The 17,500-nt window shown below is 34.3% G+C and overlaps 2 protein-coding genes across 4 annotated transcripts in view; one reads left to right on the forward strand and one right to left on the reverse strand.

The window, feature by feature from the left end:
- Positions 1–11,413, forward strand: part of LOC125033287 (transcription elongation factor B polypeptide 3-like) — a 16,318-nt gene extending 4,905 nt beyond the window's left edge. The window contains exons 3-10 of the mRNA XM_047624672.1: positions 509–1,670; positions 5,112–5,263; positions 5,466–5,671; positions 7,535–7,629; positions 7,731–7,891; positions 9,076–9,264; positions 9,556–9,694; positions 10,590–11,413. Of these exons, the coding sequence (XP_047480628.1) occupies positions 509–1,670; positions 5,112–5,263; positions 5,466–5,671; positions 7,535–7,629; positions 7,731–7,891; positions 9,076–9,264; positions 9,556–9,694; positions 10,590–10,660 (2,175 nt within the window). The 3' untranslated portion in view covers positions 10,661–11,413. The remainder of the gene's footprint in view (positions 1–508; positions 1,671–5,111; positions 5,264–5,465; positions 5,672–7,534; positions 7,630–7,730; positions 7,892–9,075; positions 9,265–9,555; positions 9,695–10,589) is intronic.
- A 4,095-nt stretch (positions 11,414–15,508) lies between these two features.
- Positions 15,509–17,500, reverse strand: part of LOC125031413 (excitatory amino acid transporter-like) — a 39,439-nt gene continuing 37,447 nt past the window's right edge. For all 3 annotated transcript variants that reach the window (XM_047622140.1, XM_047622147.1, XM_047622133.1), the window contains exon 12: positions 15,509–17,500. This exon is cut by the window's right edge and continues 1,951 nt beyond it. The gene's annotated coding sequence lies outside the window, so the exon portion shown is untranslated.

Raw genomic sequence — 17,500 nt, forward strand, 5'->3', positions numbered from 1 at the left:
TTCTTTATAAAGCTCTAGTAATATCTATTGACTTGAGGATCTTGTAGAATATAGTTTATTTTTTTAATTGAGAAAGATTGCAAAAGAGAAAAGGATGAAGGCGAGGAAAGTAATGGCATACAGATTACTAATTGAACTCTACTAAAATAGTATTTGGATAACATTAAGATACTTATAGTGTCAGTTGTATCAATATTAATAGCATTAGAAATCAACAAATTCAAAGAAAGTAGTAATCAGGCATAGTTACTTGAGCTTACTAATTAAATCCTTGGTGGCTGAGTACTTGTGGCACCATCTATGTGCAATAAAAGTCAGTGTAGGATATATTGTAAACAGTTGATATCTTTTATCTCTTAAATAAGATATTTTAAAGATTCTGAGCATTACTAATAAAGGGGAGTTGTGTTTAAAAATGTTAGATATTAGAAATGTTGTTTGTGTATATATAGTATATAGAATGATCTTGTTTTATGCATTTTCTTTACCAGTGTTATAACCTTTGCAGGGAGGAGGAAGAATAAATGTACAGCAATCTGAAAGAGAAGAGGAAGAGGATGAGGGAGCTGTAGCAGAGCCAGATGATGAAATCAGGGAAGAGGAGGATGAAGAAGACAGACTCCAAATTGAAGAGTGTGGGGACATTGCAGACGACTTTGAGGATGAGGTGGACTCAGGAACCTATGGCTATGGCCAGCAGAGCTCTCCTGCAGGTGGAGAAAACAGCAATGGGTACAACCCCTACACATCACAGAAGGACTACCAGTTACTTAGTGGTAGCTCAGGAGTCTCAACTGAGTATCATCCCTCCAGCACGGATGCCAAGGCCTCCAGTTACAGCTCCCCAGAAGGCTCATCAGGACCTAGCTGGAAAGAGGCGTCACCAAGCATATCCGCAGATAGGAGGAATGGTAGCAGCTCCAGCAAGTCCTCGTCGAAAAAGAATAGTAAAGAGGACAAAGATCGGCATAGGGAGAAAGAGAGACACAAGGAAAGGGAGAAGGAGAGAACTAGGGATGGCTCAGGAAGCCATGAGAAAGACAGAAAAAAGGATCACAAGGAAAAACACAAAGACAAACACAGAGATAAGGATAGAGACAAATCTCACAAAGACAAACACAGGGACAAAGATAGAAGTAGTGATAAGCCCAAAGAAGAGCCAAGAAGAGAGGAGAGTGCAGATGGACAAAGAGAAGAAAAAGACAGAGGAAAGAAGAAAGATGTGCTCAATGGCTTTAGTACCCCGGAAATAGAAAAAAGATCAGCTGGAAAGCACGAAAGCAGAGACGGTGCGAAAAGAAATGTGGATGAAAAACGAAAAGAGAAAAGTGAAAAGAGTAGTCATGGGAAATTAGAAAGTACAAGTAAAGAAAGTTCAAGAGAAAAAGAGGGAAGGGATAAACATGATATAAATAAAGAGGGTACCCGAGAAAAGGAGAGCTCTAGTAAGGAGAGTAATAGGGACAGAGATAGAAGAAAAGAGGAGAAACACAGGGACAAGCATAGAGACAGCAGCAAAAAAGATAAGGACAAAAGTGATAGGGAACCAAAAAGTGACCATAGAGAAATAGACGAAGGTTCAGAAAGTGACAGAAAAGATCTGAGTAAGAAGAAGAAAAGCAAAAAGCATGATGTGAGTGAAGGATTAGACTTCGGTGCAGCTTTGATGGGTCAGTACATTTTCCTTCTAGTTTGAGTTTTAAGGCTTGAATATCAACACCACAGTTATCATAATCATCCTCCACTATCATTATTATAATCATCATCAGTTCTACTTTTCTTTCACCTTTATAAGGGATATTTCTTCTCAGTAGAAAAATTAAGTTTCAACCAAATATTAACCTCTCCATGGCAACTAATGGGATATTGCATTTTGATGTATTTTGAAGTGTCTAAGCAGGAAATAAGTTACAAAAATAACTGTTTGTGGGTACATCTGCACTGTTTGATATCCCATACTGCTTGCTGGCCATCCCCTTCAGTGTTGAGAATTAAGCAAATTTGTTTGTTGACTGAACTGAGCAAAAAATCAAACTAAATCATAGTTGTAGTTTCTTTAATCTCATCTCCAGCCATTATTTTCATTTCTTTACCACAATTTCTGTTTCTATGAGGTTAAACATTTCCATCAGATAGGAATTGTCAGAGAATATGGCGACTTTTTGCTTTGTCCCCTCTTATCTGCCAAGGAGTGGTTTAGTATTAATATTGATAGTGATACTGAAAGTTTATAGGGTTTTGTTTTATTTTACATCTATTGAGTTTAGCTTAATGTTTTTATAAAGAGTAACTACACTGATTGCATTCACTTGTAGGCTGAAATAATCAGCCTATGATGGTATGGGGATGTGATGATTATGTATGTATATGCCAAGCCTACTGTGAATTTAGTTAATTAATTGTTTTTACACATAGATCACTCCACAAGTACTACATCATCAATGAGTTGTCCTTTATTTTTGAAGGCATTCTCTGGTATTTGATATTGCTGTTAGTAATGCCAATTGATTATATTGTCTTTAATAAAAAAAAAAAAAAAAAAAAAAAAAATCTGCAAATTCAAAGAAAGGCAAAATCAGACAAGGTCATAGAGTCTACTAATTTACTGCTTTGTGGCAAAGCACTCAAAAACACCTATGTCCAGAGACATTTTACAAAACAGTACAACAGTGGACACAGCATTTTACATGCGAGGGTGAGTGAAATTAGCCTATAGCTAGTCTTATTCGTTCAGTTTATCAAATGAAAATCCAATGGCTCAGTGGTACCTTGAACAGATGAGGCTTAAAGTAATAGTCTCGTATATATAGTCTATAAAGTTTTTAGACCAAGCAGTACTAGTGTATCACAATATTTAATCTTACTTATCTTCAGAAAAAGTTTGATCCTGAAAATGAATTGTCAAGTTAGAGAAAGACAAGCAGATATCTCCGTTTCCTAAATAAAAAGTAGGTGATGATAATATTAATTAAAAAAAAACTATATATACATATATATATATATATATATATATATATATATATTATATATATGTATATATATATTTGTGTGTGTATATATATATATATATATATATATATATATATATATATATATATATGAAAGATGGAATAATGCAATACCGCATTGATATAGGTGTATAACAATCCTCCCTGACCTGGCCTCGAACCTAGGTCACTCTGGGTATGAGACCGGAGGGCCAGTACTAAACCAGCCATGCCACACGACATGGTTGGTTTAGTACTGGCCCTCCGGTCTCATACCCGGAGTGACCTAGGTTCGAGGCCAGGTCAGGGAGGATTGTTATACATATATATATATATATATATATACATATATATATACACACATAGCTTTCAGGGAAATTCAGGTATGATATGGTTATAATGCATTGTAAGCTTATTTAACCCTCTGCAACTGGGAAAATGAAGTATATACTGTAATACTGTTTTTGAAGTGTTTCTACGTATAGAAGTGTCTAGCCACCAAAGAGTCCATTAGTAGACCTTGTGACTTTACCTGATTTCACTTTTCTTTTTTTCACTAATGCTATCAGTATTGATTGTTGTTATTATTAAGACATGATTATTATAATGTTATTGACATTACTAATAACAACATAAGATATGTGAAGATATTTATGAAAATCAAGTGAAAGGGTACACAGATGAGATAGATAGCCAGTAACTATTAGTAATTGGCTCATTAGTAACTTAAGTTCTTAGACAATTGCTAAATTAAACTCACAGTGGCTGGGGCATCCCCAGCAATATTGTGTTAAAGTACAATGAAGTTATTTCAGTTCGATTGAAAACTATCAGTTATAGGGTCTTGGCACAACCCATGTTCAGTAACCTTTTTCACAATAACAATTTCAGGCTCTACCAGACTACTTCATAATAGCCTACTTTTTTTTTTATGTAGTTATTTCAGTTCAAGGTTGCTTTATATACAGTATATGGTTTTTATCTCATATCTTCCCTTCTAATTTGTTTGTAGACTTTCCAAAAAATTAAAAGCTTCCAACATTTAATAATGCCATATTATAAGTGTTTGGTCTATGTGTTCTTTGTATCTCGCATCAATAACTTTTGCTTTACTCTTAAAAAGTATAATTTACTCTTTCTCTGTTTTTTGTTGAATTGATTATTTTGATGATGTTCAGCCTCTTCTTTGTGTAGCTAGTTACCTTTACCAGTATTTTTCTTTTCTATCCTTCACTATGTATTTGTGTGTTGAATTTCATTCTGATTGTTTCAGTCACTGGCATAGGTAGCTTTTTTTTCATAAGGGGAAGAAAGCTGGATCATGTACTATATTATGAACATTTGTTTGTACTGACCTATTTTATATTTGATGCTGTTGATTTATTCTCCAGTCCAATAGGAATAAAAGTAGTTGAAAATTCTATTCGGAGTCGAGGCCAGTTAATCAATAGGTATAAAAGAAAATCCTATTTTTTCTCAGATTATGTGCTTTGCATACAGATATACATGTAGTACATACATACATACCTAGAGTTCAGAATATTGTATATTCAGTATGTGATTCCCAGTAGCTGATGGTTGTATTTATGTTTGTAAATAAGAGTTTTCTTCATAGGATTATTTTTGCATTTCTTTCTGTTGCTGTAGTTGTCCTAAAAGAAGTCATTCCACAAACATTTTATATAGGTTTTAGTGGGTTATTTGGCTGTCGCTTTTGTACAAGTGAATGCTTATTTACAGTACAATTTTTCTTTTGTTTCATTATTTGTTTATTTATTCTGTCAAGTTAGACAAGAAAAAGTCAGATTTTGTGGAGGATTATCTACCATATATATACTACATATATTTAATTTTTATTATATTTTATGACAGATATTTTGTGATTGTATGACTTCACTTCAACATTTTTTAGTGTAGAGACATCTTGCATCTGTCAGTATACCTTCAGTTTTAACAACCAGGTGAAACAAGGAAGTTCATGATATTTTGTTAATTGGTTAAGATTCACCTCATCTTTCATAAAATGTGCAACATTTGGTAGAAATTTTGCCTTGGGATGTGCAGTTATGTATATATATTTACTGATGGTTATAAGATTTTTTTTATTTTTTCCATCTATAACAGGTTTAGAATCACCAGTGAAAAAGAAAAAGAAGAAAAAGAAAAAAGACTCACAGAAAGACAGGGAAAGTTCAGATGAGGGACAGCCATCCTCAAGCAAGTCATCTAATAAGAGAATGCTATCTGATGGGGGAGGTTTACCAGATGCTAAGAAGGTGTGAACTAGATCTAAGAAAGCATTACTTGAGAACTAGAGTGAAGGATAACTCAGATGATTTTGTGAACTGAAATAGATAGATCCTGACCTAAATGACCTAAAGAGAATCATCGTAACATAATATATACTATTGATAGTGCTTGGTGATAATGATATTTCCATGTACCCACAGCAAATGACTCTCTTCCTTTAACTTACAGCAAAAATTATTGGCAAAGCCACCACCCTTACCCTCCCTGCCGTCCTCAATAAGTCTGCCGCCAGAGGAGCCCTTGCTTCCAGAGATAACGCCCAATTACAAGCCACTGCCAAGACTTCAGCTAAAAGATGATCCAATGGAACACATGTCCTCCAAGATGACTGAAGAGGAGGCCCTAAATTTCATGTTTCAGTCAAAGAATAACAGGTATTTTACTATATTCTGTAACAATTTTGAGGAAACAGACAAATTTTCTGTTTATAGTCAAGTCAGATTTAACCCCTTAATGATGGTTCATGTCTATAGACGTCGAAGCAAACCTCTCGAAATGTGGCATGCGGCTGTACGCCACGGCAGCACGCCAAAGCGCTACGAGCGAGCCGGTGATATGGCTAAATGTACTGAACTCCTGCACTCAAAGTCGGCGCATTGCCATTAATCGCCAGAGCGTAGTTTTTTTTTAGTTTTCTTCACCCGTCACCAAAGGGGTTAAGGATAAATATTTTTCTTTTTAGAATACCCTAGTACCCTAGGTAGTAGTCACATAAAAGTTCGGAGTACACATGAAGTGTCTGTGTAATGCAGCATTTCATACTCTAATATGGCCAGTAGCTTCCCGTAACATGCAGTGGTATTAGAATAGATATCACATAGATAATGAAAAATGAGAATATAAATGGTTTGTGTTGTTTTTTTGTTAGTTTTTATGGAAGATGCCTGATACTAGCATATACAGTTTTGGTTATTAATTATTTATTCCTTCTTTAAAAGATATACAATTAGATTTTCTTACATATGTAGAAAATGATGAAGAAAGAACTCAAGTCATATTCATATATGATAATACTCTTATAGACTGTATTATATAAAACTGGTGCATAACAGTTCTGTTATATTATGTCTAAACCCCAATTTGAAGAGCTGTTATCACTTTGCTTGGCTGAATAAGTCCTAAGTGCCAAATTTCTCATCCTGGGGCACTGTTTTGTCATATGAATAAAGTATAAGTGCTCAACTCTGATGCAGTTGGTCAAATCATTACAGGAAAGCATTACATACACATTTTGGTCAAGCTTTACTTGTAATAATTTCCTTGGTCTCAGATAGTTAATCCTTTCAGCATTTGGTTACTTGCCAATTTTGTCTCTTCTGCTATAGCAGTAATTCACTTTTATTGTGAGAAAGTTATTTCTAATGGTAAACATTTCATCTTAGTCACATTTTGAAGCTGAATGGTTCTACTTTACAATAGCAGTTTTGAAAGGGCTTAGCAAGTGAAACAGAATTTAAAAAAAAAAAAAAAAAAAGGAATAAGGTTATATGCAGTGTTTGAAAATATTAACTGACATTATGTGAATAGAGTAGAATTGTATGACATGACTTGCATTGATAACTTTATCATTTATGCCAAACCTTCCAGAATATGACAACAATATTAAGTTCTTTCTGTAAGTTTGGGAAAGGGAAGAATGAACAACTTTCTGATGCATTCTCTGAATATATGCATATAAGTGTTGGAGGAACCCTCACATGTAACATGAATCTTATTTGTCTCTGTAGGGATAACATTTCTGAAATATGAATACCTCCTTCCAGAAAGTTGTTGATTGGAAGCCAAAAAGTGAAAGGGCCCAAATAAACCAAATGTCCCTTGGAAAATATGAATATGAATATATATATGTGTGTGTGTGTATGTGTGTGTGTGTTTGTTTTGTAATGTAATGTAATGTTACTGTAACATCCATACATCAAATACTGTATGTCACTGGTATCAAGTTGATGTATGAATTTCCTGTTTTTTATCCCCAAATAGTTATATTGTGGCAAGATGTCACAAGTGTAAATTGACATTGTGTTTTCAATTGAATATAGTTTTTTTGTCATCAAAACTAATAAAAACACTTGATGTAGTTTAATTAACTAAATGCTCTTCTTAGAATCAGCTGTGTTCATTATCTTAAAGGATATTTTACATGTTTTCTTATGTAAAATACATATTTTTGTTGCTACAGACTAGTTTTTATTTTTTTTTAGGGGTACCAATATAGATGGATTGTTTGTCTTTTTCAGACGTAGTAAAATGTACTCAGGGAAAGTATCTGGATTGGCCTATGTGCCAACACTGTATGAAGCCTGCATCAGAGTCTTACAAGAAAATATTGATGGTAAGTTTCTTACAATCAAAGAAATTCAGGATTGATGGAAAGCATATAATATTCTTTGATATTCTCTGTCAGTTTCAACTAAATATTTTCCTTTCTTACAGCCCTGGAATTTACTGGTGGAATTCCCTTTGAGATTCTGCAACCAGTTCTAGAGCGAGCATCTCCACAACAGCTTATAACTCTTGAAGATTATAATTCATACTTATTAGAGGATACAGATGTGTTATGGGAAACCCACTGTAAAAAAGATTTTAAGAACAAAGTAAGTATAGATAATGAATAACCTTTTTTTTTTTTTTCTTTCTTTCTTTCATTCCTATTTAAAAAATCTTATGGCTCAAAAGTTGTTATTTGATGTTCAGAAGAAAGACGTTTGTTAATTTGATAACTGATCATTCTTAAACATTAGGTCTTTAAAGTGAGTGTCTTGCACTATAGGTCAGACAACTCTTGCTGTTAACCCAATGAGCACAGTCTTTTTTGGCAGCTGTGTGGTCCACCAAACAATGTCTGGATGAAATTTTACATATACTCAGTTTTACATATTACATATTCAGACACTCACTGTTGCCAACTTCTTCATTTTGCCAATGTAATAATAAATTGAAATGATAGCAAATACTCTACATCAGCTGATCATAGTGTTTTTGACCATAAGTAGAAAAATAAGTAGTGTAGGGAACCATCAAAAAACAGAATTCAGTCATATTTTTTTTTTTTTTTCCAGTTAAAACGGAAAGATTAATTACATAATAACCTATGTAGGAAATGGCTATATACATATATCCATTATGTGTATATATATATATATATATATATATATATATATATATATATATATATATATATATAAATCAGTATGTAATTACATATTGATATGTAATACCAATGTACAATGTGAAATACCTCAGTCTTTGAAGTAACCATATATACAGAAGGCTACATCACATTGCTTTCAAGAACGTTTCATCATTTTCCTTGTGCCCCTCTTGTAGCAGACATGGCATGACACCCCCCCACACACGTATATATATATATAGGAAGGGAGGAGGGGGGAAGAAAAGAGAGAGGGGGGGGAGTGAGAGAGGGAGAAAGGGAGGGGGGAAGAAGAGGAAGAGAGAGTTGGGGGTATGGGAGGAAAAAGAGGAGCAAGAAAGGCTTTTCGAAAAATTACGATATGCTTTTAAGTATGTATGGCACATCTCTTAAATTTGCGGGTTTGAATGAGCGTCCTCAAAGTCCATCACATGTAAATGATGCTAACCACAAACGAAGCCCAGACCGCCATGGCATCTGTGTGATTGCCACCTGCAATTTAGGCCCAGCTTTGCCATGACATTATACTAGATGCCAACTGTGAACAAAGGGTTAAACTGGAATTTAGAGTTTAGTTCACTTTTTGTCCTCTAAAAATACTTGCTAATCAGATGTATATCACCTCTACAGAAATTAGAAGACATGGAAACCTGGAGAGAGATGTGGATCCGGTGCTTCGACGAACGGGAAAGGAAGCTGAAGAACTTGACTCAGAAGTTAGGCCAGAAGTTTGTTTCCAAAGCTGAACCAAAGCGTACAACCAAATTGGCTTTTGTGGACACTGCATGCAAAGTGCCAAAGAATGTTGCACGTGCTCAGGTAAGAGGTCCTTTGCCACAGGTTCCTCGGCATTAGAAGACTTGAAATAGAATTTGAATAATTTGTAATATTGCAGAGTCCAATGTATATTTGCAACATTTTTCCACCGTATCCGTTTCACATTCTGGTTACTTTAACTTTTCTTTTCTCCCTTTCTTTTCTTTTCTTTTCTCCATAAACTATAGAGTTGATTCAGACTAATGTTCAGGTTAATTTGCCAAAACTGTAGATCATTTCACCTCATTAATTCATTCTAACTCATTTTTATAAATACTTGGTATTGTGTGTTAGGCAAAGTATGGGACAGCAGTTGCATCGAGCTCTGCAGCAAAACCAGGGAAAGCCAATGAGGTGGCAGCCAGAAAAACAGCAATGCAGAACGTACAAAGAGCAGAAAGAGCAGCGGCAAATCCTCCTCGTCCTACAGCAGGTACATTGATCTTTGCGGATACAAGGGTTGAAGAAGTATTCACATGTGGTGATGTTAGACTGTTTGACCTATTTTTGTTATTACCTGTATATATAGCACAAAAAAAGATCAGTTATAATTAAATGCATACATATATATCTATATATATATATATATATATATATATATATATATATATATATATATATATATACATACACATATACATACACATACACACACACACGCACATATACACACGCACACGCAGGCGCACATGCAGGCGCACACACAGACGCACATGCGCGCACACACATGCACACACACACACCCACACCCACACCCACACCCTCACCCACACGCACGCACGCACGCACGCACGCACGCACCCACACACACACACACACACACACACACACACACACACACACACACACACACACACACACACACACACACACACACACACACACACACACACACACACACACACACACACACACACACACACACACACACACACACACACACACACACACACACACACACACACACACACACACACACACACACACACACACACAGATAATGCTCTGTTATGAAGAATTTTTCTGTAATGATATGGGAGTGTAATTCTTTAATGTTTTTTATATATGCTAAGATTGCATTTTGGAATCATCACTTTATACACCAGTAGTGTTAATAGAAATTATGTTTAAAATCTGTAAAGATATGATTTTTTTTTTTTTTTTCATTGTTATTATGCATCAGGACTGCTCTGTTGGATAATTTTACATCTAGTAACTATGAGTATACAATTTATATTATAATATCTAAATGAGGATATTGTGACTCATATATTTAAGGATTTCATAATATATGAACCCCCCCCAAAAAATGATTATATCTCTTACAGCTAAGAACAAGAAGGTAGCACCCCTTATGGCCAAGACGCGACAGTTCTTCAAGAAAGCGTTCCGCCGTTGAGCTCCTCCTGAGCACATTCCAGGAAGGGCACAGGTTTGCCAGTTTCAAGCAGACTAAACAGATGAAAGTGGTACTCAGCCAAAGGTTCATATTTCTATCCATTTTAGTTTGGAGATACCAGTGTAGAGTAATGTTTTCAGTGTTGCAGTGTCATGTGTTACATTTGGTCTTTTAAAAACCTTTCAAGATTGACATATCCATCTATACCATTTGGAGAGAAGGGTGATATACATGTGTATGTTTTTCCCTTGCTTTTTTTTTTTTTTTTCTCTCTCTTCTTTCTTTCTTTCTTTCTTTCTTTCTTTCTTTCTTTCTTCTGCTTTCCAAATTACGATGGGTACGTTACATCTTCTTGCCACATGAAAGTATAGTAGTAACAGTATGTATGTATCTGCTAACCATCACACATGTGTACTCATTTAATCAAGTGCTCAAACCAACACACACTCAACCATATCTTCACCCATCTACCCACCTACTAGTATAACACTCAGATATCCACCTATCCACCTCCACCTATCCATCCATCCATCCATTCACACTCAAAAAATGCATAAAAACATAGATAGAAACACAACCACAGAAGCTTAACCATACACAGAAACTCCTGCACACACCCACACAGCAAATGGAAAAAGACGGACACAGAAAGACCCACACACCCACACAGAAACACACGTACACAAGCCTGAACCCAAACACATGTACACACTTACACACTCACACACTCACTCACACACTCACACACTCACTCACACACTCACACACTCACACACTCACACACTCACACACTCACACACTCACTCACTCACTCACTCACTCACTCACTCACTCACTCACTCACTCACTCACCCACTCACCCACTCACTCACTCACTCACTCACTCACTCACTCACTCACTCACTCACTCACTCACTCACTCTCTCTCTCTCTCTCTCTCTCTCTCTCTCTCTCTCTCTCTCTCTCTCTCTCTCTCTCTCTCTCTCTCTCTCTCTCACACACACACACACACACACACACACACACACACACACACACACACACACACACTTCCCACTTCCTCCTCCTTTCCCTTCTTATCTACCTTCCTTGCTATCTTCCCTCCCTCTCAGAGTAAGTAAGGATATCAGATTTTGAAAGGTTCAGCTCATAAAGAAGGGGATTTTTTTCTTCATATAGAAAATAAACATCATTGGATGATGCATAACAAATCCATTATGCATTGGGAAGTGTTGAATGACTAGTTGTCACTAAATGAATTCAAGACACATGCCAGATAACATAATGTTTTCTTCTTCTCCTTCTTCTTCCTCTTCCTCTTTTTCTTGTGCTTCTTTGTTTCTTTTCTTGATGGTTCTTTCTTGCCTGTCTCCCCAGATTTGGATGCTATGTAGTATCAAGGAATGTGTGTGCTTAAGAGTTCTATGAAATGAGACTAGAGGTGGCTTGGAAGATGAAAATATCTCTCTGTGAATAATTGCAGTAATATAACTAATGTTCATAATTGTCACGGATAAGAATTCCATTTGATTTTAATTAGACCAATGTTGAGCATATTGCAGAGCTAGATTTAGTTTAGTTTCAAAAATCTATCATTTTGATTCTTAGCATCTGGTTTAATTAGTTACATGATATATGTATAATTCACCCATTTTATTGACATTGCCAACGTAATTTAAAAAGAAGGAAATTAACCTTAAATTTCTGTTAATAGGGATCAATGATTTTATAAGACTATTTTTTATTAGGTTACATAAGGACAGCATACATGTATATTTTCCACCTATTTTATATACAGTATGCTACAGATGATGATACCAGATTTACATCTTTGATAAGCATGTTACATAAGCAGATACTGCAGAATCTGAATTAATTGGTTTTATAAATTCCTGATCGACTGGTATATCATCCATCTAAAGGAGTGCATGATACCTCTTGGCTTAAGATTATCAGTAAATGTATTATCTTGTTTTATTTATTGTAAAAAGCATTTTTACTAGTAAAATGAAGAAAGATCTTATTTGGTATTGACACAAAATATGGAAAATACTTATTTTTTACAAGTGTATAATATCTATTGATAATCTTTTCCCCACTGTGTGGGGTGAAACTGTGTCTAATAAATTATTGTTTTATTATGTGGATTTAGTATGACATATGTTTTATAGAAGATATGAAGCAAGAGATTATATAGTTTATAAGCCACACTGTGATTGTTGAATTTTAATCCTTTAGCATAATTTACCACCAGAAGTATGGGTATTTTTGTCATATGAAGTCATAATTGGTTTCAGGTATACTTTTCATCATAATATTAGCAGATTATTGGTTTACTGAAGTCTCTTTATAATTAAGCACAACATGCCTACCTAATTAGTTGTATGACATCAAAGAACACAGTTTTCATTGTAAACCTTCACTTGTTAGTTAAACCAGGGCAATAATTCTTTTGTTTTTTGTCTTTTTGTTTTTTTAGTACTGCTTTTTGATCTCCTGATTGTATTCACTGGATACCTAAGACAGATTTTTCAATACAAGAATTATTGTGACATTTTGTGTGAATGAAAAATGTTTGTAGAGTGTTTGGATTAAATAAAAATACACTATTAAACATTATTCATACTGCTGGACTTTGGTTATACCCTTTGATAATGCAGAGAGTGAGTGAGTGAGTGAGTTAGTGTGTGTGTGTATGCATGCATGTCTGCACACACCTGCCTAACTTCTTCAGAATGGGAAACTTATGAAATCATTACTCCAGAGCTTCTTCTTTATCAGACCTGCATTGAAGAGAAACTTTAAATATATTTATCAGGGTCAATTGAGGCATGACCCTACATGGGAAAAATAATGGTAGAAAGTCTTAACTGTGGAATGTAAAGCTTAAAGCATAAAAAATATGTGAAAATCTGTGATGAATAGGGAAGTTTGATAATGTTTTCCAGGTGATAAGAAATGGAAAACATAAGTTTCTGTATCACCAAGATGAGGTGTAGAGGACTTCAGTTGGAACCCCTAAATAAAGTGAGGTTAGACATACCTGCAAAAAATCTGGAGTATAGAAGACATACCTGCATTTCACAACAATGTTTAAAAATAAAAATGGGTAATGTTCCATTTTTATCCCATTTTATTGTCAAGACGGAAGATTCCTTGAGCTAATCACTGAAAAATCAGCCTTGTCTATTTGTATGTGTGTTTATTTTTTATATACATTTTTTATACACATCTACTGTGAAAAAAATACAGAATTGGTTACCCTGTGGAGATGAGCTTTTCAGACTTCATTTTATTATGTCTTGTGTTTGGCCTCAGGTAAAAAGGTGAAATAGCTGTGATGCATTCACTCAACAATATAGGTAAAGTTTACAGTAAAGTAGGGTGCGAATGGTGTACATTGGTGTGCACTGCTCTGCGCCTGGGTTCAAGAGACTAATTTAATGGTGTCACTCAGTGTTGTCATTTTCCAATACTACATGGTAGGATATGACCTGTTGTTTATAGGTTAAGCCCAATATTTATGATTAATGTGTGGAAGCCTTTGATTTCTTAAAACTATAACAGAATTCAAACATCTACAAATAATCCACCTAAAAAAACAAGAACAAAGGCAATTCAGAAACAACTTAGAATTTAATGCCAATAAACTTTACCATATGAAAGGATCCCTGATTAAAGTTATTGGTACTTGATTAAGTTTTTTTTTTTGAAGTTATGAAATGATACCAATTGTGTTTCATTATCTCTCTTTATTTAATATATCTAGGGCAGCATCCATAACTAATAAATCTAAGAATACATTTACCCATACTACTAACTTAATATTTAAGGGAAATTTACACAGGTTTGTCCATCCTTACATTCCGCTGTTCAGTAACGTCTCTCATAATTACATAATAACACTTGAAATCAGGACTTCAGTAACTTGGGTCTTGAGTCATTGTAAATTTAATGAGAATGTAATTGTATCTAGTTGCTATATAATTTTTTAGTATGTATTCAACAGAATACTTGAAATTGCATATCAAGTCAACTTTTAAGCTTATTACCAGAGTATTCTCAACACAGATTTACTATGACAACATTTTTAATATCATTTTTGTTACAATTAATTGTGTTAAGGTTTTCATCCTTTTCTCACAAGATATCTGAAGTATCCCATTAAATCTAAAGTAAACTGTATGGACCCTCTTCACTTCCAGCCAAAATTTCTTAGAGGTTTATCATATTTTCTATATGTAGGTGTTACTTGTAATATGTCGTCCATACTAGTTGATATTTTTTTAGTAGCAATGGTAAGATACTTTCTGGTTCCTCTTTCCTTAGGAAGTAGACATGGTGTCTTTGGCAGCCCCAATACTGAACACTTCTCATTATTATTACTATATTATTATCTTTTCAATCCAAGAACAAATGAAAGGTAACTTTATCACTATGTGCAGCTAGTTAAGAACAATACTAATTGGATATTTAGGTCATGTTTTGTAATATAGAATCAGCCACACCTGTAAAAATCAAGAAGTGCAACATATGAAGTTTCTTTCTCACAATAACTGCAGTGTCTGATAGACGAGAGAAACAAAAAAGCAGAGAATGAAATTGACTTGAAAACATATTCCATACCAATAGCTGAAGTCATTAGTGATACATTTCTATACATTGTTATAAATAAAATATGCAAGCCTTCAAATCATGTTTTAGGGTTAGTTCATTATATCTTGATGTCACATTGTTCTTGATTTCTTTGAAGATTTATGCAGGTCATAATTTTTTTCCATTCAAATAAAAGTTCCATTATATAAAGAATATTTTTTTGGAGTGTGCAAAGGATTAATAAAACTAATGTTGGCCTTCTTAATTTATTATGCAATATTGTATGTGCTATAATTGGGATATATATTTAACTTGTGACATTTGTCTATTTACATAAATGCGAAACATTTCCTGGAATTTTCTTTTTTTTATTTTCTTTTAAGAAAAAAAAAGAAAAAAACTGCTACAGCCTTTCTGTCTTTTTTTTCCATATGGATTTTTCTTGTTTTTTTGCTGTAACAAATACTTATTTTTCCATATAGAAATTGGTCCATTATAAGGTAATGACAATAATATTACATGCCAAAACAACATAGTGATGATATGTAATGTAACGTGGCCTCCTCAACCATCATGCATATTAACTTCAGTTAAGATTGATGTTAGATTTGATTGTACTGTATTGTATGCCTTGATCACACTGTGCAGATGATTGATTATATGCATTCTTGTGCATCTTGCTTTGACTCCTTGGTCATTTGGCTTTCAGGAAAGACATCTCCTTGTGGTGAAAATAAAATCTTGAGATGGTATGGTGACTCATCAAGAAGTTGTTGACATAACTGGTGTCACTGACATAAAGTTCTTTAATGCTCTTGTTAAAAGACAACCTCATCTGTCAAATCTACTAGTGATTGTGGTGTTCTTGGAAGTACATGGTCAATAAGACCTGGTGTAACAAACTGTTTAAAATATGGAGTTATGATTTCATAACAAATAAAATTTCTTAGTGCTTACTTAAGTGATAATTAAGGAAAGTGATGTATCATTGCTTTGATGCATGCAGCTTTATATATATATACACTTGCCTATATATATAATTGCTGTTATAACTAGAACAACAGTTAAAGTTGGCATTCAATGTTTTTGTTGGCCTTAATAGTAAAGGTTATAATACTGCCAAGAATATACTGTTGATCCTATAATCCTGATCATTAGATGCTGGAAGACTTAAGGATCCCAAGATCATAGTAGTCATTGTATTGCTGTGAAGAAAATAACAAGACACGCCAAGTGAAAGTTGGAAAACTTTCATCAAGTATGCTATTTACCGTCAATTGTAAAATGTAAATTAATGTTGTTCAGACAATACATTTCATGACACTGAAATTTAATTGTATTCATGAATTTTACCTAGATCTTGGGAGTCTTCAGTGTCCACCTAAGGGAAGACCCAGGGACTTCAGGTCTATACTTATGGATCAACTCATATGAGTGTGTGTTGAATCTTTACAAGTCACTACTGACATACCTTACATCCAGTTATTGCCATTCTGTTCAATGGATTTTATTGTCGATTCATTTGTTCTTTTGCTTGAGTCTGCCTTTGATTTTAAATCTAAATATTCAATACATCATTGACAATGGGTATGAGCCTTTGCTAGAATAACACTAGGTACCACATCAACATTTACAATGGTTGGGTGCACGCCTAACACAAAGCCTTTATCTAACTTATAATTGGCAGCATTCACAAGTTACAAAAAGAAACTTATAACAAGTTGATAGGGTTTCATATTCAACCAGAAAAGTTAGTACACTAACTTGGAAAAGTTCATCATGAGTGAGAAACTGAAGTGACCCATTTTTCTGAATGAAAGATATCCTGCTAATTATATAGATATGGTCTGTGGGAGTAATTTCTGTTCTCCCACACACAGAAAACATTGCATGTGTGTGGGTACAAAAGATTTAGCATGAACAAAAGAATTTGATAGTTACAGCATAATGAAGAAGTTAATAATTTTGCTATTTTCTGTTTGTTATTTTGGAGCAGGGAGGGAAATATTTCTGGGTCATCAGTTCACTCTGCGCGATACTATAAAATAAACTTGTCTAAAACCTGCCACCTAAGACTTGCAGCTTCTGAGAGTATGTGAATGTATTTAACAATACTGTAGTTTTTTTCACTAACTCAAATTTATCACATTAACATGGAGATCAAATAAATACTCTACTCGCATATCCCCATAGGTTTCTATATGACACTGCAGACAAGTTAAAGTTATTCAAATTGCAATTTCA

Source organism: Penaeus chinensis, chromosome 2 (genome assembly GCF_019202785.1).
Source record: "Penaeus chinensis breed Huanghai No. 1 chromosome 2, ASM1920278v2, whole genome shotgun sequence".
NCBI lineage: Eukaryota > Metazoa > Arthropoda > Malacostraca > Decapoda > Penaeidae > Penaeus > Penaeus chinensis.